The sequence below is a fragment of the Protopterus annectens genome, chromosome 5.part1 (genome assembly GCF_019279795.1).
Source record: "Protopterus annectens isolate FY-2018-M chromosome 5.part1, PAN1.0, whole genome shotgun sequence".
NCBI lineage: Eukaryota > Metazoa > Chordata > Ceratodontiformes > Protopteridae > Protopterus > Protopterus annectens.
This window is the reverse complement of record NC_056736.1, coordinates 564,548,972-564,568,512: the sequence shown is the minus strand read 5'-3', so window position 1 is coordinate 564,568,512 and position 19,541 is coordinate 564,548,972. Positions and strand designations below refer to the sequence as shown.

The 19,541-nt window shown below is 42.1% G+C and overlaps 1 protein-coding gene across 1 annotated transcript in view; it reads right to left on the bottom strand.

Annotated features, from left to right (window-relative positions):
- The window catches only part of LATS2 (large tumor suppressor kinase 2), a 128,936-nt gene that overhangs the window by 48,601 nt on the left and 60,794 nt on the right, over nucleotides 1-19,541 (bottom strand). The window contains exon 3 of the mRNA XM_044073185.1: nucleotides 8,630-9,212. Within this exon, the coding sequence (XP_043929120.1) occupies nucleotides 8,630-9,212 (583 nt within the window). The remainder of the gene's footprint in view (nucleotides 1-8,629; nucleotides 9,213-19,541) is intronic.

The window sequence follows — 19,541 nt, the reverse complement described above, 5'->3', positions numbered from 1 at the left end:
AACTCAAGTTGTGAAAAACATTTCCAAGAAAAAATCATAAGTGATCTATTTATCTACATTATTAGAAGAAACCAAAAATCATTGCAATTCAAAAGTCATAAGAAAAGGCTGTCACACCTGGTGGTTAGAAAAGTTTTGATAATTAACAGAAAAAAAATCGAATTCATTTACGTATGTTATAAAGTAAGATTAATCAAAATATGTTTTCAATTATTTATTATGCCATATAGATAGTTACAGCAAAATACAAATTATTAAAATTAATAAAGTGAAATTGATTAGTTAAACCCTGGTAAATATAGAGCTCCCAAAACAATTATTCTGAATCCTTCTTTCTTATTCAGTAATGAATGCTATTCAGTTAAGGAGGTACCTTCCCTTATTGTTGTTGTTTGTCTTTTCGGCTTTTCCCAGTTAGGGGTCGCCACAGCGGAACTCCAGCCCGCTAATGATTGGCAGTAGATTTTTATGGTGCCGAGTTGACAGCCCGACGTCCAACCTTCAGCGAAGGCATGCCCATTCACGCATGTCTTTCGAATGCCACTCGACCGCAGGGAGGACATGCAGACTCCACACAGAAGGCACTCCAGCCGAGAATCGAACAGAAGAACCTCTTGCTGTGAGGCAACAATGCTAGCGCTGCACCACCATTAATTTATCAATATCAATAAATACAAAAAACTGCCCTATTATGTTTGTGCGCATCTACATAAAGTTCGACACTCTCTCTCACAATTTATACCACTGACATATAATGATATTCTCTGCCTCCATGGTCTGCTTGTCTGGCCAACACAGAAAGCACTACAGGAACACACTACTGGTTACACTATCCATTCAGTAGTACATGTTAGCAGATGTCTATTTTTTTCTGCAATCTTTGTTTCTGAAAACATGCAAATTTAGTCTTTGCAAGTATAGGAAAACTACAGTTGTGTACCTACCATAAATGAAGATGTTCGAGTGTATTCACTGATGCAGTCATTACTATTGGGTTATCCTGCTGGCAGGCTACCGCAGTCGGCCAGAATTCCAAAGTCTAGGTCTGGCGTTGGTTGCTGTCACCTCTTCCCTGACGTCAGAGCGCCAGGGGTATAAAAGATGCAGCTGACGCCATTTTCTTCAGTTTTTCTTGCCCCAGATGTCAGGTGCCCCCAAAATGGTAGGCTAAAAATATTATGCCAATAATTAAGCATGCAGTAAAATAAACATTTCCTTCATCTACAAGCAAATACACCACATAGGTTGTATAAGATAAGAGAAGTATAGGTAAGTCCCAGCAAAGAAAAGGGGGATGGAGGGTGGGTAACCTGGACTGCAACAGTGAATACACTCGAACATCTACATTTACGGTTGGTACACAACTGTACTATGTTCATTGTGTTTCACTGTTGCAGTCATTACTCTTGGGTTGAATCCCACAGCTAAGGCTGGGTGGCTGGGCCTAAATAGGATTAGGAGAGGCTATAAGGCCTTGCAGAACTGCAGTGGCGAAGCCTGCTCTGGATTTAGAGTAGAGAGGTAATTGGTAGTGCTTTGTAAAAGTGTGCACTGAACTCCAAGTTGCAGCCTCTAAAATGTCTTTGGTTGGTACTCCTCTGAGAAAGGCTGCTGAAGTGCCTGCTGCCCTGGTAGAATGAGGCCTAATGCCCTTGGGCATGGATTTGCCATGTTGTGAGTAGCAGAAATGAATGCAGTGGCCTATCCATTTTGAAATAGTCTGTTTTGAGATAGGCTTTCCTTGAGATCCTGCAGCATATGCCACTAAAAGTTGCTCAGTTTTTCTGAAAGCTTTAGTTCTGTCCAAGTAGAAGCATAGTTGTCTGTGTATGTCCAAGGAATGCAGAAGTTTCTCACCCTTATTTTGTGGGTTTGGATAAAAAGGTAGGCAAATGAATGGTTTGGTTAAGGGCCACACTGGACACTACCTTAAGCATAAATGTTGGGTTCGTCCTTAGAGAAACCCGTTCTGGATGGAAAATGATGAAAGGTTCCACAGCCATGAGTGCCTGTAACTCTGAAACTCGTCTTGTAGAGGTTATTGCTACAAGCAGAGCTGTTTTCCAAGATAAAAACTTTATATCAGCTGTACTGGCTGGCTCAAAAGGCGGCAGTGTGAGTTTTTCCAAGCCATAATTGAGGTCCCATGCAGGTAGTGTGGCTCTCCTTGGAGGTCTTATGTTTTTGGCCCCTCTGAGGTACTGCCTTAGCAATTGATGGGAAAAAATAGGAGGATCCATATTGTAATGAACTGAAATGGCAGAGGCATGAATTTTACTTGATGAAAAGGATAGGCCTTTGTCCAGCATCCCAGTTAGGTATTGTAAAATCTGAGGAATGTTTGGTACCGATGTGTCAATTCCTTGTGCCTGGTTCCAAGCACAGAATATTTTCCATTTTTCTGCATAAGATTTTCTGGTACTGGGCCTCCTGGCCTCCAAAATAACATCCATCACTGCTTTAGAGAGAGGTATGGTTTGAATGGTAACATTACCCGCCATGCTGCCAGATTTAGGGTCCTGAGTTGGCTGTGCAGAATCTGATTGTTTTGCTGGGTCAGTAAGTGAGGAATTAGAGGCAATGTCCAGGCTGGGCCGTGAGACAAGTTTTTTAGGATTGGGTACCAGTGCTGGCGTGGCCAGTCCGGGGCAATCAGAATCATTCTTGGCTTCTCTTGTATGACCTTTAGGAGTACCTTGGGAAGGAGAGGCAGAGGAGGAAAGGCATATACTGTTAGACTTTTCCAGTTGAATGACAGAGCATCCACTTTCCATGCTTGCTTGTGATAAGTCCTTGTGCAGAATTTCTGTAGTTGGCAGTTGTGAGGGGAGGCAAATAGATCTATGTCTGGGCATCCCCATTCCTTTGTTATCATGCTGAAGACTTGTGGATCCAGTTTCCACTCGTGGGGATCCGTAAGGTTTCTGCTTAGTTCGTCTGCCAGAGTATTGTTCTTTCCTGGCACGAATTGTGCTTGCAGGTGTACTTGATAAGTCAATGCTGTGTTCCACAAAGTCATGGCTTGTCTGCAGAGGGGGAAGGAATGTGTGCCTCCCTGCTTTTTTATGTACCACATGACTGTAGTATTGTCCGTCCTTATCAGTAGTTGTCCTGGATGGAGTAGATCCTTGAAAGCTGTCAGGACATTCTGAACAGCTAGCATCTCTTTTTGATTGATATGGAGATGCATTTGGCTTGTGGACCATGTGACCTGAATACATTTTCCTGCCATGTGTGCTCCCCAGGCATAATCTGATGCATCTGTTGTTATTGACTGCCTGGCTGTGAGTAGAGTGAATGGCTGTCCCTTGCTGAGGTGACAGGCATGAGCCCACCATCGAAACTCCTGTTGCAGGCAAGCAATGAGGGTAATTAATGCTTCCAGGCTTTGACAATGTTGAGTCCAGACACTTTTTAGGTACCACTGAAGTTTCCTCATATGCAGTTTGGCATACGGAATTAGCAGAATGCAGGATGCCATGAAGCCCAAGGCCTGCAGAATTTTTCTTGCAGATAACTGGGTCTTTGTTGCCAACATTTTGAAGTAAGAAGTTAGTTGTCTTTGTTTGTCTGGCATGAGATAAGCCATCTGGGCAGTTGTATTTAAGCTTGCACCCAGGAATATTATCTCTTGAGAGAGTACTAGTTTTGACTGCTTTTCGTTTACTGTGTACCCTAGGCAAATTAATAATCTTTTTACGAATGCCAGATGCTTTAGTAGAGTGTCCTTGTTCTCTGCTTGTATAAGGCAGTCGTCCAAGTAAGGATAAATTTGAATTCCTCTTTGTCTACAAAATGCAATTACTGGTGCCAGGCATTTTGTGAAGACCCTGGACGCAGTAGATAAGCCAAAGGGCAGTGCAGAGAATTGGTAGTGCATTGAGCCAGCTATGACTCTGAGGTATCTTCTGCAAGATTGTCTGATTGGTATATGCAGGTATGCCTCTTTTAGGTCCAAAGTTACAAGCTAAGCCTTCTTGCCCAGCATGGGCAGAAGCTGCTGCAGAGTTAACATTTTGAATTTTGGAACGTCCGGAAATGTGTTTAGAAAAGACAGGTCCAGTATTGGTCTCCAGGCTTTGTCCTTTCTGGGAACCAAGAAAAGTCTTGAGTAAAATCCCTGTCCCTGCTCTTGCTGTGGTACTTGCTGAATGGCCCTCATTTGCATAAGGGACGAAACTTGTTTTTGTGCCTCTGTCCATTGATTGTGTGGCAGGTTTAGCATACCTTTTGCCTTTGGCAGGGTCTGAAAGCGAAACCTGTAGCCCTGGGACACTATATTCAATACCCATTTGTCCTGGGTGATCATGTGCCAATTTTGAGAGAAAAGTGCTAGTTTTCCCCCTAAGGGGGCTGCAAGAAGATAAGGGCTTGGTGCTGGCAGAGCCAAGTCATTGGGACAGTTTCCTGTATGGCTGTGCTTTGTCCTCTCCACTTTTGAAGGTAGAAGCACCCCACTGTTCAGGCCTGTATGAGCCCTGGGGCTGGGATATGCCTCTGGGACGTCTGTATCTGCCTCTTTGTGGCCTGTCCAACACTGGAAAGAACCAATTCTTTGTAGGCCAGTTCCTGCTAAATTTTGGTGGCTGAACCTGTAAGAAATCCTTTACTGTTTGCATAGATTTCGCTTTGTCCTCCATTTTCTTCAAAACCTCCTCTGCTTTAACACCAAATAAAGTATCATGTTGTAATGGAGCATCTAATAATTTTGCTTTAACATGATCAGGCAGATTTTGTTCCTTTAACCAAGCATGCCTCCTAGTAACAGAAACCGTAACTGCGGCCCTGCATGAGGCCTCCAGAGAATCAAAACCACATTGCAATGTATGCTTTCCCACTTGTTCAGTTGCATGCAATAAATCCTGTATTTCCTTATTTTCTGTACAATAAGAATTAGTCAAAATTTTCTGTTTTAACAGTGACATTAAGTATTGCTGATATTTAATCATATGAAATTGACAATTTAAAGCCCTCACAGTCAAAGTAGCAGAAGTGTAAACCTTTTTCCCTCCATCTGTCTAGTGCCCTTGAATCCCTGTCAGAAGGGATAGGGTTTTTTGCAGTAGCGGCCTTAACCCCTTTGGGACCCTGAGAAATAGTTTTAGGGTCAGCAGCAGGGTTTTTATAAAGAAATTTATGTGAATCAGGAACCCTGTAGTATCTGTCTGGTTTAACAGGAGCTGGAGGTAAGGAGTCTGGAGAAAGTCCGGACTCTGAAAATACATCATCTACAATGTCTAGCACAGGGGGAATAGCAAGAGGCCTGTGCTGAGGAAGTAGAAGAAAATCTCTAAGCCTTTTCTTTGATTCTGAGTAATCTTGGCTCTCCCAGTGGAAGTGCTCCCTCATGGTATGCAGGGTTTCCTCAAAAGAATAATCCTCAGGAGGAGAGGCTGAAGGAATGGATTCTTCAGCATCAGAATCCTCATAGGGAGGAAGAGAGTATTCCTGTACAGAAGAGGAGTCAGAGGAAATGGAAACCTGATCTGAAGAGTCATAGTCTGTCTCTTGCCTAGGCCTCTTGTCAGGAAGGGGACGGGAACCCCTGATCAAGGTAATTAGGTCTTCAGCCATTTTGAGCATCTGTTTCTTAGGCATGGAAGTCTGTCCTGGAGAATGCTGTACTTGTTTCTTTGTCTTTAAAGCTGCTGTAATCTTTGCTTTTGAAGCTGAAGTAGGCTTTACATATAGCTGTGTAGGTCTGAAAACACCCTCAGAAGCCGATGCCTGCTCAGCAGCTACGGACCCATCTGAGGGAATGAATTCCGAGTGTCCAATACCTTGAATATCCAGAGGCCTAGCTGGCTCCACGTGGGAGTCGTCAGCGGCCTGTGGCTCTGAGGTAGCGGGTGTCAGGGGCTGTGAAAGCGCCTCACTGAGAACCGGTGACTGGCTTAGCGGAAGCCTTGTCGTCGGTTTTGGATCTCGGATGCCTGACCTTCTCTTTTTCCTTGTGTTTTTTTAGAAACTCTGGTCGTCAGCTGTTCCGACAGCATTATGTAACAGAATTTTCGGCCAAAATAATGATAAGCAAAATCAAACTGACGCTTAATAGTGCGTTTGTTGAATCTAGCACAAAACCGACAGCTAGCAATGTTATGATCAGGGCCTAGGCAAGGAATACAGTAAGAATCATAATCCTTATGAGGTATTTGCTTCCCACAAGAAATACAATTGTTAACTTTTTCTGACATCGGTCTGGAGCAAGGAAAAAGTTTCCCCAACGGGGTACTTAGCTTTAATGAAGACTTCGGATCTGAAATTCATCTGTGAAAATCTCAGGAGTCGGCCGACCGGCACTTGTGAACTGCTTTTGTTTCGGGCACCGTGTGGCAAGAAAGACTGAAGAAAATGGCGTCGGCTGCATCTTTTATATCCCTGGTGCTCTGACGTCAGGGAAGAGGCGACAGCAACCAACGCCGGACCTAGACTTTGGAATTCTGGCCGACTGCGGGTAGCCTGCCAGCAGGATAACCCAAGAGTAATGACTGCAACAGTGAAACACGATGAACATCCACATTTAAAATATCAGTTTGAACCCATAACTGGACTTACCGGATGCTTTCCTTGCTTAAACTGCACACACTGCAATGGAATTTGCAAAGCATTTTTTTTTTTACAACTGTAAATACTACTACATCTTTTTCACATTTTATTGGTCTTGATATATTAATAAAGGAGGGAACCTCCTCAAATGAATGACATTCATTATTGAATAACAAAGAAAGATTCCGTACCAGTTACTTTGGGAACCTTATATTTTTATTTATTTACTTGACATTTGTTTACCGGGATAGTCTGAGGGGGCAGATGCCCATTTTCTGCTGAGGCCCTGGGGGGAAAGACCCAATAGATACTAAAGAAAGCAAAACAAAACATAAGATACAACTCATACAGAAACTTCAAGTACAAAGAAACACGTACTGTATATAAAAATAGTTGAAAATACATACTACTGGCAAAGCATTTACAAACAATGGATAATACACAATTTGCTTAGAGTAATGTATATTCACTAGGGTTAAATGAATCAATTCCACTTTATTAAATTAAAGAATCTGTGGTTTGCTATAATTATCTTTATGGCATAATAAATAAACTGTTAAAATATTTTATTTTTAATCAATCTAACTTTATATTATATATAAACAAATTTGATTATTTTCAAACCACTAGGTGGCAACATTTTCTTACGAATTTCAAATTGTAATGATTTTTGGTTTTCTATGGCCAGGAAGACAAACAGCTCACTTATATTTTTTCTTGGAAATGTTTTTCACATCTTGAGTTTTATAAGTGAATGTACGCAAGTTAATTAGTTCATTTCATTAATGTTGTTGTGTCTTTCGGCTTTTCCCAGTTAGGGGTCACCACAGTGGAACTCCGGTCCGCTAATGATTGGCAGTAGATTTTTACATGCCGAGTTGCCGGCCCTGACGCACAACCTTCAACGAAGGTACGCCCATTCACGCATGTCTCCACACCGAAGACGCTCTAGCTGAGAACTGAACAGGACAACGTCTTACTGTGAGGCGACAACGCTACCGCAGCACCACCACCTGGAAACATTTTCTTCGTGTTAATTTATTTTAATGTTTTGAATTATGACAATACATTAAACTTATTTAAGTCTGGGTCAGTTTTGGCTCTCAAAATGAAAATGATGACACTCTTGTAGCAAAAAACAGTCTGTCATAGTGAAGCCTGGTGACTTTTGTAAGGAATGCTGCTTCAATAAACTTCAGACTTTACTTTTTGAAACAAACACGCCCATGCAGTGGACATAACAGTTCCCTTCTGTCAAACCTGAAGTGACATCTAGCTTTAATGGCTAGGTTACAATGTTGACAATACACTGCATCAGGTATGGTAACGTCAACGATTATCTGCAATGGTTTCTCCAAGATTGGAGTTTGGGCTACTTTGAATAAAAGAAAAAGGTCAATTATTTCACTTTAATATTTTCCCTCATTTCTGGGTTTGTGTGATGTTTGAGAAACTACATTTATAGACTAGAGGAGAGGTGCACAGTCTCTATGTTATGGGTTGTAAGGTGGGTGTGGCATTTTTTTTTTAAATGCATTTTAAGCATGTGTGTTTGTGGTGTGTGTGTGTGTGTGTGGGTGTATTTGTTTTCCTTTACTGAATTAGTGGCAACAAAAAATTTTGAATCCTAAGGCGTTTGATGCCCAAGATAGCAAGGCTCTTTATTCTTTTACAAACACACAGACAGTTTTGTGTGCATGTAATTTTTTTACCATAACCTTTGTCAACAGATATGCATTTTATAGCATATATTTAACCACCACTACTACCAGTTAAGTGTAACTCAGAGTTTAAAAACTACTTGCATGGTAACTCTGCATTCATTAACTGATGTACTGGCTGTTGCTCACCAGTGTACAAATGACTTAATTCCTACAAGAGCAATGCTGAAGAAACAAAAAGAACTGCACAAAAAATCGTAAGTAAAATCAAACCTGTACAGCTGTCAGAATTCCAGTGATGGTCAGAAATGGATATTTCCCAGGAAATTTTAAGACTGATTAGGATAAACTTGTGCTGCCTTTACTCACTAAACTGTTAATCCATGTGACAATTATTTAATGAACTATGCAAGTTAAATTACCTTTTTGATAATACTTTGAATTGTGAGTCCATCGAAATCCAGTACATAAACCAAAATCAGTGAGCTTGATATGTCCATCAAGGTCAATCAAGATGTTGTCAGGCTTTATGTCTCGATGGATAAACCCCATTTTGTGAACACTTTCTATTGCCAAAGTTAGCTCTGCTATGTAAAACTTGGCAAGATGCTCTGGAAAGACCTCCATTCGCATTAGAAGGCTCATCATGTCTCCTCCAGGGATGTAATCCATGACAAAGTACAAGTTGTCTTTATCTTGGAAGGAATAGTATAGTTTTACCACCCACTCATTATCTGCTTCTGCAAGTATATCCCTTTCTGCCTTAACATGAGCCACCTGGTTACGGCTCAGGACATCTTTTTTCCTTAAGGTTTTCATGGCATATAGTGCATGCGTATCCACTTTCCGAGCAAGGCAAACTTCACCAAAAGCTCCAGTACCCAGTGTTTTAATTTTCACAAACATGGATTTGTCCATTTTGGCCCTTTTTAATCGGTTATAGTTGGATTCTTTCTGATAAAGAATTTTCCTCATTTGTTCCTTTTCAACTTCAGAAAGCCCAGCCTGAGGAGAAGAAAAACACAAAATAAAACAAAAAAATTACTACTTTGTGACCTACACAGGTAATACAGATACATGCTGGTAGGAACAGTATCATAAATAAGATTATTTCAAAGTTTCTTAACAAAACGTTTAATTCACATTTTACACCACAACTTACTACAAAATCTTTAAATGATATGAACAGGACAATTTTCAAAATGATACTGCTTTTGAAAAATTTTTAATGGCATTATGACTTATATTGTGTACTTCTGTTCTGGTATTAGCCAGAACAAAGTTCATCTCTGATGGAAAAAAAATCATGTCTCACAGCTGTCAAATATGTCTGTGATGTTCCCATTACCCCTCATATGACATCAATGCTATTAAGCTTCACTTATCCACTAAATACCTACTTTGTTGTCCTTACAAGAATAAGTAGCAGGTAAAATGACACACACATCAGCTGTCAAGCTACATTTGTAATATACATTTGCAGCATCACAAAGTACAGTTTTGTACCTACCATAAATGTTGATGTCCGATAGGAATGCATCTGCAGTCATTACAAATGGGTTGTCCTGTCGTCAGGCAGCCCTTCGGTCGGCCGGATTCCAAAGTCTGGGTCTGGCCTCGGCTGGTGTCGCACTTCACCTGACGTCATAGCTGCAGTTATTCGGGTATAAAGGCATCAGCCGACGCCATTTTCCTCAGTGTTTCTTGCCCCAGATGCCAGGTGCCCTCTTGGAAGGCTAAATTTGGATAAATGCCAATGATTCCAAATAGTAGAGAGCAAACACAAAAATAAGCATGTATGTACATATATACAAACAAATACACCATAATAGATCCCCCCCGAGCTAGCTGAAGGCTGGCAAATACCCAAGGAGTACCTCAGAGGGGAAGGTGGGTGGGTAATCCTGACTGCAGATGCATTCCTATCGGACATCTACATTTATGGTAGGTACAAAACTGTACTATGTCCTTCAAGGATGCATCTGCAGTCATTACAAATGGGTAGAATACCATAGCTAAACAAGGGGAGGAGGAAAGAGTAGAGATTATGGTGTAGCTAGGATCCCTTGCAAAACAGCAGTGGCAAAACCTGCTCGGGATCTAGAGTATAAAGGTAAATTGTAATGCTTGGCAAATGTATGCACGGAGGTCCAAGTAGCAGCCTCTATAATGTCCTTGGTAGCCACTCCTCGTAAGAAAGCTGTGGTAGTGGCTGTAGCCCTTGTGGAGTGAGGCCTGATGTTCTCTGGGGTTTTCTTTCCATGGTAGGAGTAACAAAATCTAATGCAATTTCCTATCCATTTGGAGATTGTCTGTTTTGAAATTGGTTTTCCTTCCTTTCCTGTGGCATATGCTACCAGAAGCTGGTCAGTTTTTCTATTGGACTTAGTCCTGTCCAGGTAGTAGCGTAACTGTCTGTGTACATCCAAGGTATGCAAAGTCTTTCTCCCCTGTTCTGTGGGTTTGGGAAGAATGTAGGTAGGTGGATAGCCTGATTTAATGACACTCTGGATACCACCTTAGGCATAAATGTAGGATTTGTTCTCATGGACACTTTATCTTGATGGAAGATCAGGAAGGGTTGCACTGCCATTAATGCCTGTAGTTCAGAGACCCTTCTTGCTGAAGTTATTGCCAGCAGGAAAGCAGTCTTCCAGGATAAGTATTGTAATTCTGCTGTTGCTGCTGGCTCGAAAGGAGGAAGTGTCAATTTTTCTAGCACAAAGTTCAAGTCCCATGCTGGCAATGGTGGTTTCCTGGGAGGTTTTACATTTTTAATTCCTCTCAGAAACTGTCTGAGCAGGGGATGAGAGAAGACAGGAGGATCCAAGCTGTATTGTGCTGAAATAGCTGATGCATGTATCTTGATGGAAGAATAGGACAGGCCTGTGTGGAAGAGCTCTGCCAAGTACTCTAGGATGTTGGCCATGTTTACCAGAGTCACATCTTCTCCCTTTGCAGTACTCCAAATGAGATATCTTTTCCATTTTGCTGCATAATTCTTTCTTGTTGAAGGTCTGCGAGCCTCCAGGATTATGTCTTTAACCCTTTGGGATAAATTTGGGTTATTTTCTGTTATGTAATGTTCCAGGCAGTTAGCTGCAGAGTTTTCAGGTTTGGATGCAGGATGTTGTAGTTGTTCTGTGTTAACAGTAATGGGATTAGGGGTAGTGTCCATATTTGATCCCGAGACATGCTCCTCAGCAATGGGTACCAATGTTGTCTTAGCCAGTCTGGAGCTATCAGGATGATCCTTGGACGGTCCTCTTTGATCTTCAGAAGCACCTTGTGCATCAAAGGAAGTGGTGGAAATGCGTATGCTATCAGGTTTTTCCAACTGAAAGATAGGGAGTCCACCTTCCAAGCAAGTGGGTGGTACGTCCTTATGCAGAATTTCTTTAGCTGGTGGTTGAATGGGGATGCAAGCAAGTCTATTTGTGGTAATCCCCATTCCCTTGTGATGGCTTTGAAGATGTCCGGATGAAGCATCCATTCGTGGGCATCTGTGGTTGTTCTGCTTAATATGTCTGCTAGAATGTTTTCTTTTCCCGGTACAAAAATTGCTTGTAACTGAAGGCCACATCCCATAGGTCCAGTGCCAGCCGGCATAGAGGATATGAATGGGTGCCTCCCTGTTTGTTGATGTACCACATAACTGTGGTGTTGTCTGTCCTTATCATCAACTGACCTTCTTGGAGAAATGGTCTGAATGACTGGATGGCCAATTTTACTGCCAGCATTTCCTTTAGATTTATGTGTAGGCGCAGCTGGTCTTGAGTCCATAAGCCTTGTATGCACATGCCCAGCATGTGTGCCCCCCAACCGAGGTCTGAGGCATCTGTCGTGATGGTTTGGCTTGGTTGGCTGTTGCAGAAGGGCAATCCTGCGTTTGATTGACAGGCCTGAGCCCACCATAGAAACTCTTGTTTCAGGCATGGGATTATTGGAATTTTGGTTTCTAGGCTGTGCTTGTGTTGGGACCACAAATTCCTTAGGTACCACTGTAGCTTTCTCATATGCAGTCTGGCATGAGGGACCAGAATTATGCAGGATGCCATGAAGCCTAGAGCTTGCAGTACTTTTCTTGCAGTTAGGTGGTTCTGCTTTGTTAATGCCAAGAAGTAGAGAGGTAGTTGCTCTTTCTTTTCTGCAGTTAGGAATGCCATTTGTTTTGATGTGTCCAGCTCTGCACCCAGAAAGGTTATTCTTTGGGATGGAATCAGCCTTGACTTTTTTATACTGACTGTATATCCCAAGGCTTGCAGCAGGTAAATGACTCTTTGTAAGTCTTCTGCTAGCTTGCTTTTGTTGTCCGCTTGTATCAGGCAGTCGTCCAGGTAGGGATAAATTTGGATTCCCTGAAGTCTGCAATGAGCAATTACTGATGCCAGGCATTTCGTGAACACTCTGGGCAGTAGATAAGCCAAAGGGCAATGCTGAAAATTGATAATGCTCTGATCCTGCAAGAAATCTGAGGTATCTTCTGCAAATTGGTCTTATGGGGACGTGCAGGTATGCCTCCTTGAGATCTAGAGTTACCAGCCAAGACTCCTTGCCCAGCATGGGAAGAAGCTGCTGTAGGGTCAGCATTTTGAATTTTGGAACAATAAGGAATGTGTTTAAAGCGGACAGATCTAGAATGGGTCTCCATTTGTTTTCTTTTCTTGGTACCAGGAAGAGTCTGGAGTAAAATCCCTTTCCTTGCTCCATAGATGGTACCTTTTCCACAGCTCTCATTCTTAATAGCTGAGATATTTGTTTTAGAGCTTCTGTCCTTTGAGTAGGTGGTAGGTTTGGCATTCCTCTCTTCCCTGGTAGAGTATGGAAATGGAACCTGTAACCTTGGTCTATAGTTTGCAAAATCCATTTTTCCCTTGTGATGCAATGCCAGTTTTTTGAAAATAAGGTTAATTTTCTGCCTAAGGGTGCTTCTAGTTGTTCCCTGGTAGGCGGTGCCACTGTCAAGTCACTGTGATTGAGGTGTCGTAGTGGTGGTGGCTGCGTCCGTGCCTCGCTGGTTGTTACCTTGCCATTGGCATCCCCTGTAGGCACCCCTGGATTGGTTTCTGCCTCTTGAACGCCTATTCCTGCCTCTCTGAGCCTTTGAGGAGTCCGGAAAGGACCAATTCTTGGAGGGCCAGTTCCTGCTAAACCTTGGAGGTTGAACCTGTAAGAAATCTTTCACCGTTTGTACAGATTTCGCCTTCTCTTCCATCTTTTTAGTACCTGCTGAGCAGGGAACCAAATAAATTGACCTTGTCCATGGGTGCATCCAAAAGCTTTGATTTGACATGGTCTGGTAATGCCTGTTCTTTCAACCATGCATGTCTCCTGATAACTGTGCCAGTCATGGCTGATCTAAAGGAAGCCTCCAGTGCATCATAGCCACATTTTAAAGAATGGTTACTAACCTGCTGTATGTTATGTACCATTTCCTGAACATATTTTTTATCTAAAGATTCTTCAGAGGAAAGCTTTTAGTTAACTGGTCAAGCATAAACTCTTGATATTGAATCATATGAAATTGGCAGTTCAAAGCCCTAGCTGACAAGGTAGCAGAAGTGTAAACTGTTTTACCCCATCTCTCTAAGGACCTGGATTCCCTTTCAGAGGGAGGGGTTTTTAGTAGAGGTAGCAGCTACAGCTTTAGGGCCCTGGGCGATAGTCTCTGGATCTGCAAAAGGAGCCTTGTATAAATGGTGATGAGTGTCCGGGACCCTGTAGAACCTATCGGGCTTAGCAGGAGCCGGAGGTAATGAATCAGGAGCAGTGCAAGCATCATTAAATGCATCATCTACAACAGAAAGAACTGGAGGTATAGCTAAAGGCCTATGTTGTGGCAAATGTAGAAAGGTTCTAAGCCTTTTTCTGGAGTCTGAGAAATCTTGGCCCTGCCACTGAAATTGTTCCCTCATAGCATGCAAGGTTTCCCCAAAGGAAAATTCCTCAGGTGGAGAGGCTGAAGGAATGGACTCTTCCGCATCAGAGTCTTCGTAAGGAGAATAAGAAGCCTCAGGAAGGTCTGTATGTTCTGATTCATCAGAGGAACCATCAGTGGATACTGGTTCAGGGGGCTCTGCTCTAGGTCTCTTATCTGGAGGTGGGAGAGAGGACCTGTCTGGATGAGGCTGGGATCCACGAATTAAAGAAATTAAATCCTCAGCCAAAGAAAGCATATGAGACCTAGTGCTGGGCCTGTGTGTGGGGTGTTTGGCAGGCACAGTTTTTGAAGCTTTGGCTGCTTTAGTCCTGGCAAAGGCCTTAATAGACATGGCTGCAGGAGGCCTAGCAGCTCCACGTGCAGGGGTTGAAATATCCAGGGGAATTGTGTCTGATAATTCCTGAGAAACAGCAGCAGAAGGCTGGATTTCAGAAGCTGATTCGACCAGGTTAGAGGAGGCCTCGGTAGAAGGCATGGTTTCGGCTGGAGAAAGAACCGCTTGCTCGGTTTCGGCCGAAACCGAGACACTCGCGGTTTGCTTAATCGCGGTTTCGGCCGAGACCACGGACCGCGAGTGTCGGTCCTTTTCTTTTCGTTTTTTGGAAATTTGCGTTGTCGGAGGATCCGACGGCATAATGTAGGCAAAATCAGAGCCGAAAATTTGTTCAGCAAACTCCGAGCGACGTCTAAGCGTCCGTCGGTTAAAAGAAGCGCAGGCTAGACAAGCTGCTACGTCGTGGTCTGGGCCTAAACAATGTATACAGTAGGAGTGGAAATCTTTATGAGGTATTTGTTTCCCACAAGATAAACAGTTATTCACTTTCTCTGACATCGGCTGAGGCAAGAAAGAGTCCCCAACGGGGTACTTAGCTTTTTAGAAGTCTTCGAAGTAGTATTCGGTAGTAGTAATCTCTGGATCTGACCGACCGGCACTTGCGAACAGCTTCTGCTTCGGGCGCCACGTGGCAAGAAAGACTGAGGAAAATGGCGTCGGCTGATGCCTTTATACCCGAATAACTGCAGCTATGACGTCGGGTGAAGTGCGACACCAGCTGAGGCCAGACCCAGACTTTGGAATCCGGCCGACCGAAGGGCTGCCTGACGACAGGACAACCCATTTGTAATGACTGCAGATGCATCCTTGAAGGACATCTGCATTTGACAAAGTGTCACGTTATCTGGGTAGTGATACTGAGAAAAAGGTATCATGGATATTTTATTATCTGCCTCAGGCATGACTGACCATAGCTTATTCATGCCTCCCATAACAGATTAGACAGCTGAATATATGGATTTGATAGCTTACAGCAAGGAAGAAAGAGTAGCTGAAGTGTGCACATCTTTCTGCACCTAAACACAGACCTACTGTCCATCATTGGAGTAAGGCATTAGAAGATGGAAGCAATTTGATGCGTTAGTCAGATTTTACAGAAATCACTGTTAGTTCTGAAAAAAAAAAAGATTTTAAAAAGTAATTTGTGAGTGTGTATAACCTTGTAAAACCTGTCAAGTTTCTCATGTACTGCAGGTTGAGAATCTGGTTTCAAGGAAGCTGTGGCAGAGGTACCTGTAAAGCCTCCAAGACTGGAGGTATAGCAGAGGGCTTGGAGATTCCCATACATATTACTAGAAGGCTTGGGGATTCCCATATATATTAGAAGGCTTGGGTATTCCCATTTATAATAAGTTGCAGTACATTTTCTGTACATCACAGACCTTGGGAGGATCTGACCCTTAATGTACCTCAATAAGGGTACCAGGAACTTCTGTTCAGACCAAAATGTGAGATATGCCCTCAGGTCCCTCAAATACAGTAAGCTGTGGTTCCCCCTTCATGGACAAACTGGCCATCTGACCGGTTCAGCAAGACGTGCTGAGATGTGGTTCCTTATCAGCCTTCAATGAATTCACCAGAGCAGGAGACGAGGAAAACAATGGAATGTATGAGGGCTTATAAAGAGCCACAGTAGAGACGTCCAGGTCTGATTAGACAAAAGAAGCTTCAGGCTTCAGCTTTTTAAGCTTCTTTCTTGGTTGCTGAATGATGTCCAGTGGGGAAGATTCAGATGCCATCCTATCTGATACAACTGTCCCAAGTCTCTGGTTTTCTAAGTATATTTTGAAAAAATCCCAGCATCCGCTTTAATTACTATGAAACAAGTTCTCTCAGACCTTTCAAAAAATAAGAACACTTCATACATGGACCCTTACAACATAGCAGGTTGCTTGATTATCAGTGCCAAATATAATTCCAAGAAACGTAGTCTCCCAGGGAGTAAACGCCCCGTGCATCACACACAATCCAATGATAAACGTAAAAAAGAGAAAAAGGTGCTGGAGCGAACAAAGGCTGCAAAACTGTGAAATCATCCAATACTGGAATAAAACAACGATATCCACAACAAACAGGTTTATTCAAAGACGAAAACAGTGGTAAGCGCTTTCACCCAGTTAGGGCTTCCTCAGACCATACAAAAATACTGTCAGCTGTTCACTGTTACAAGAAGAAAATAGCGCCAAAACAAAACCAATTAAAACTGTTAAAGTAACAGCGTACCTACTGACACAAAATTTAAAATACAGATATATAAATATAAAAGTATAAAAATGTTGTTTCTTATCCTGTAAAATCGTGACATCATACAACACATAGATATAACCTCATAACAATAAATTACATGTAGCTATAACCTCATATACATAACAATGAGTAGAGGTGCATAAACATATAAAGAACATGTACGTAGATCTAATATCTACATACTAGCCACAGTACAGTCCCTTCAGATAGTTACAAATATATTGTCCTAGGATGATCATCCATAATCTCGCCAGGAACCAAATGTACTGTTATAGGTGTACATAAGGAACCATCAAGATTCCTATCTAAGCCCTCTGGATTTAAGAAAAGGCTTCAGTGGTGTCTTATCATTGAGTCCTGGGGGGACATCCGCCCTCAGCCTGATAATCCATTTTGCTTCTTGTGTCTCAGTCCAATTCCTTATGTCTCCACCTCTGGGATTAACGGAAACCACTTCAAGTCCAATTCCTTATGTCCCCACCTCTGGGATTAACAGGAACCACTTCAATGACTCTAAAACTGAAAACGTGGGCATCATCTCTACATCGAACATGTTTGCACAGGGCATTAACCATGGAGCCAATCCTGATCTGATAGAGGTGTTCCCTTATTCTGTCCCTAAGTTTCCTGTCCGTTTTGCCAACGTAGAATGCCCTGCATAATGTACAGGATGCAAGACAGACTACATGTTCTGACATACAATTGGCAAGGACCTTAAACTCATACTTAATACCACTGGTAGGGTGTACAAAGGGGGATGTAGAATCAATATTCCCACAAAAATTACATTGGTTACAAGGAAAAGTCCAAAATATAACATGTTCACCATGCCTATGCCTAGAATGACACAGCAGTTTTTTTAAATCAGTTTTTTTTCTTATAGACAAACTGCGGGACATCTCCTATAACTTCTTTGACACTGGGATACACTGTCAATACCTCCCAGTGTGATCTAATCACATCTTTAATGCTCCCCACATCCTAGGTATAGAATAGGGATATCCTAATCTTGCTTGCTCGATCAAACCCAACCAAAGACTCCTGTTGATCTCTATCAGTCATAGTACCCACTAAGTCTGAAAAATAAGGGTAGCTCTACCAACTCTTAAAGCAGAAAGGTCAGACATAACCTTCTCAATGTCATAATTCCTATAGGCTCTGGACCTAAATCTACTACATAGGTCATTTAATTCAATATCAAAACCTTCCTGTGAGGTGTTGTAACGAGAGACCCTTATAACTTGACCCCTCACAATATTCCTGAAGATATATCATATATATAGATATATGATTATTTGAAATGTAATACTGAGATTAGCAGCTCTGTAATAGACTTGTTGGTCTTATTTCTGGAGGTTGTGTTAGAACAACATCTTTTGTTTTGACTCACAGTGCTACCTGCAGAGGGATGGCTTGGCTATGGGCGCTTCTTGTGTTAATAGCTACGCCAACCTTTTCATGGCTGCGTGGGAGATGGAATCTTTGTTTAAATTGGATGAGTTCTCTCTCAATGTTCTTTTCTACAGATGTTTTGTAGATGACCTTTTCTTTGCTTGGAAAGGCACTGTTGATGAACTGGTTTTGTTCATCAACAAAGTCAATGGGTTGTCATCATACTTGAAGTTCAATCATGAATTCTCGGATATGTGGATTTTGTTCCTCGATGTTTACATAGAGAGGTTGGGGAACGGTTTGTTAAACAAGGGGGTGTATAGGAAGTCTTGCCACCGAAATGCCCTTCTACATAGGCATAGTATGCACCAGGGATATTTTTCAGACTTAGTGGGTACTATGACTGATAGAGCTCAACAGGAGTCTTTGGCTGGGTTTGATAGAGCAAGCAAGATTAGGACACCCCTATTCTATACCCAGGATGTGAGGAGCATTAAAGATGTGATTAGATTACACTGTGAGGTATTGACAGTGGATCCCAGTATCAAAGACGTTATAGGAAATGTCCCGCAGTTTGTCTATTAGAAAAAACCTGATTTAAAGAAACTACTGTGTCATTCTAGGCATAGGCATGGTGAACATGATATATTTGGGACTTCTTTGTAACCAATGTAATTTTTCTGGGAATATTGACTCCACATCCCCCTTTATACACCCTACCAGTGGTATTAGGTATGAGTTTAAGGTCCTTGCCAATTGTATGCCAGAACATGTAGTCTGTCTTGCATCTTGTACAGTATGCAGGACATTCTACATTGGCAAAACGGACAGGAAACTTAGGGACAGAATAAGGAAACACCTCTATCAGATCAGGATTGGCTCCATGGTTAATGCCCTGTCCAAACATGCTCGATGTACAGATGATGCCATTTTCAGTTTTAGAGTCAGTGAAGTAGTTCCTGTTAATCCCAGAGGTGGGGACATATGGAATTGGACTGAGAAACAAGAAGCAAAATGGATTATCAGGCTGAGGGCAGATGTTCCCCCAGGACTCAATGATAAGACACCACTGAAGCCTTTTCTTAAGTCCAGAGGGCTTAGATAGGAATCTTGATGGTTCCTTACGTACACCTATAACAGTACATTTGGTTCCTGGGGAGATTATGGATGATCATCCTAGGACAATATATTTGTAACTATTTGAAGGGACTATACTGTGGGTTGTATGTAGATATTAGATCTACGTATATGTTCTTTATATGTTTATGCACCTCTACTCATTGTTATGTATATGAGGTTGTATCTACATGTAATTTATTGTTATGAGGTTATATCTATATGTGTTGTATGATGCCATGATTTTACAGGATAAGAAACTACATTTTTATAATTTTATATTTATATATCTGTATTTTAAATT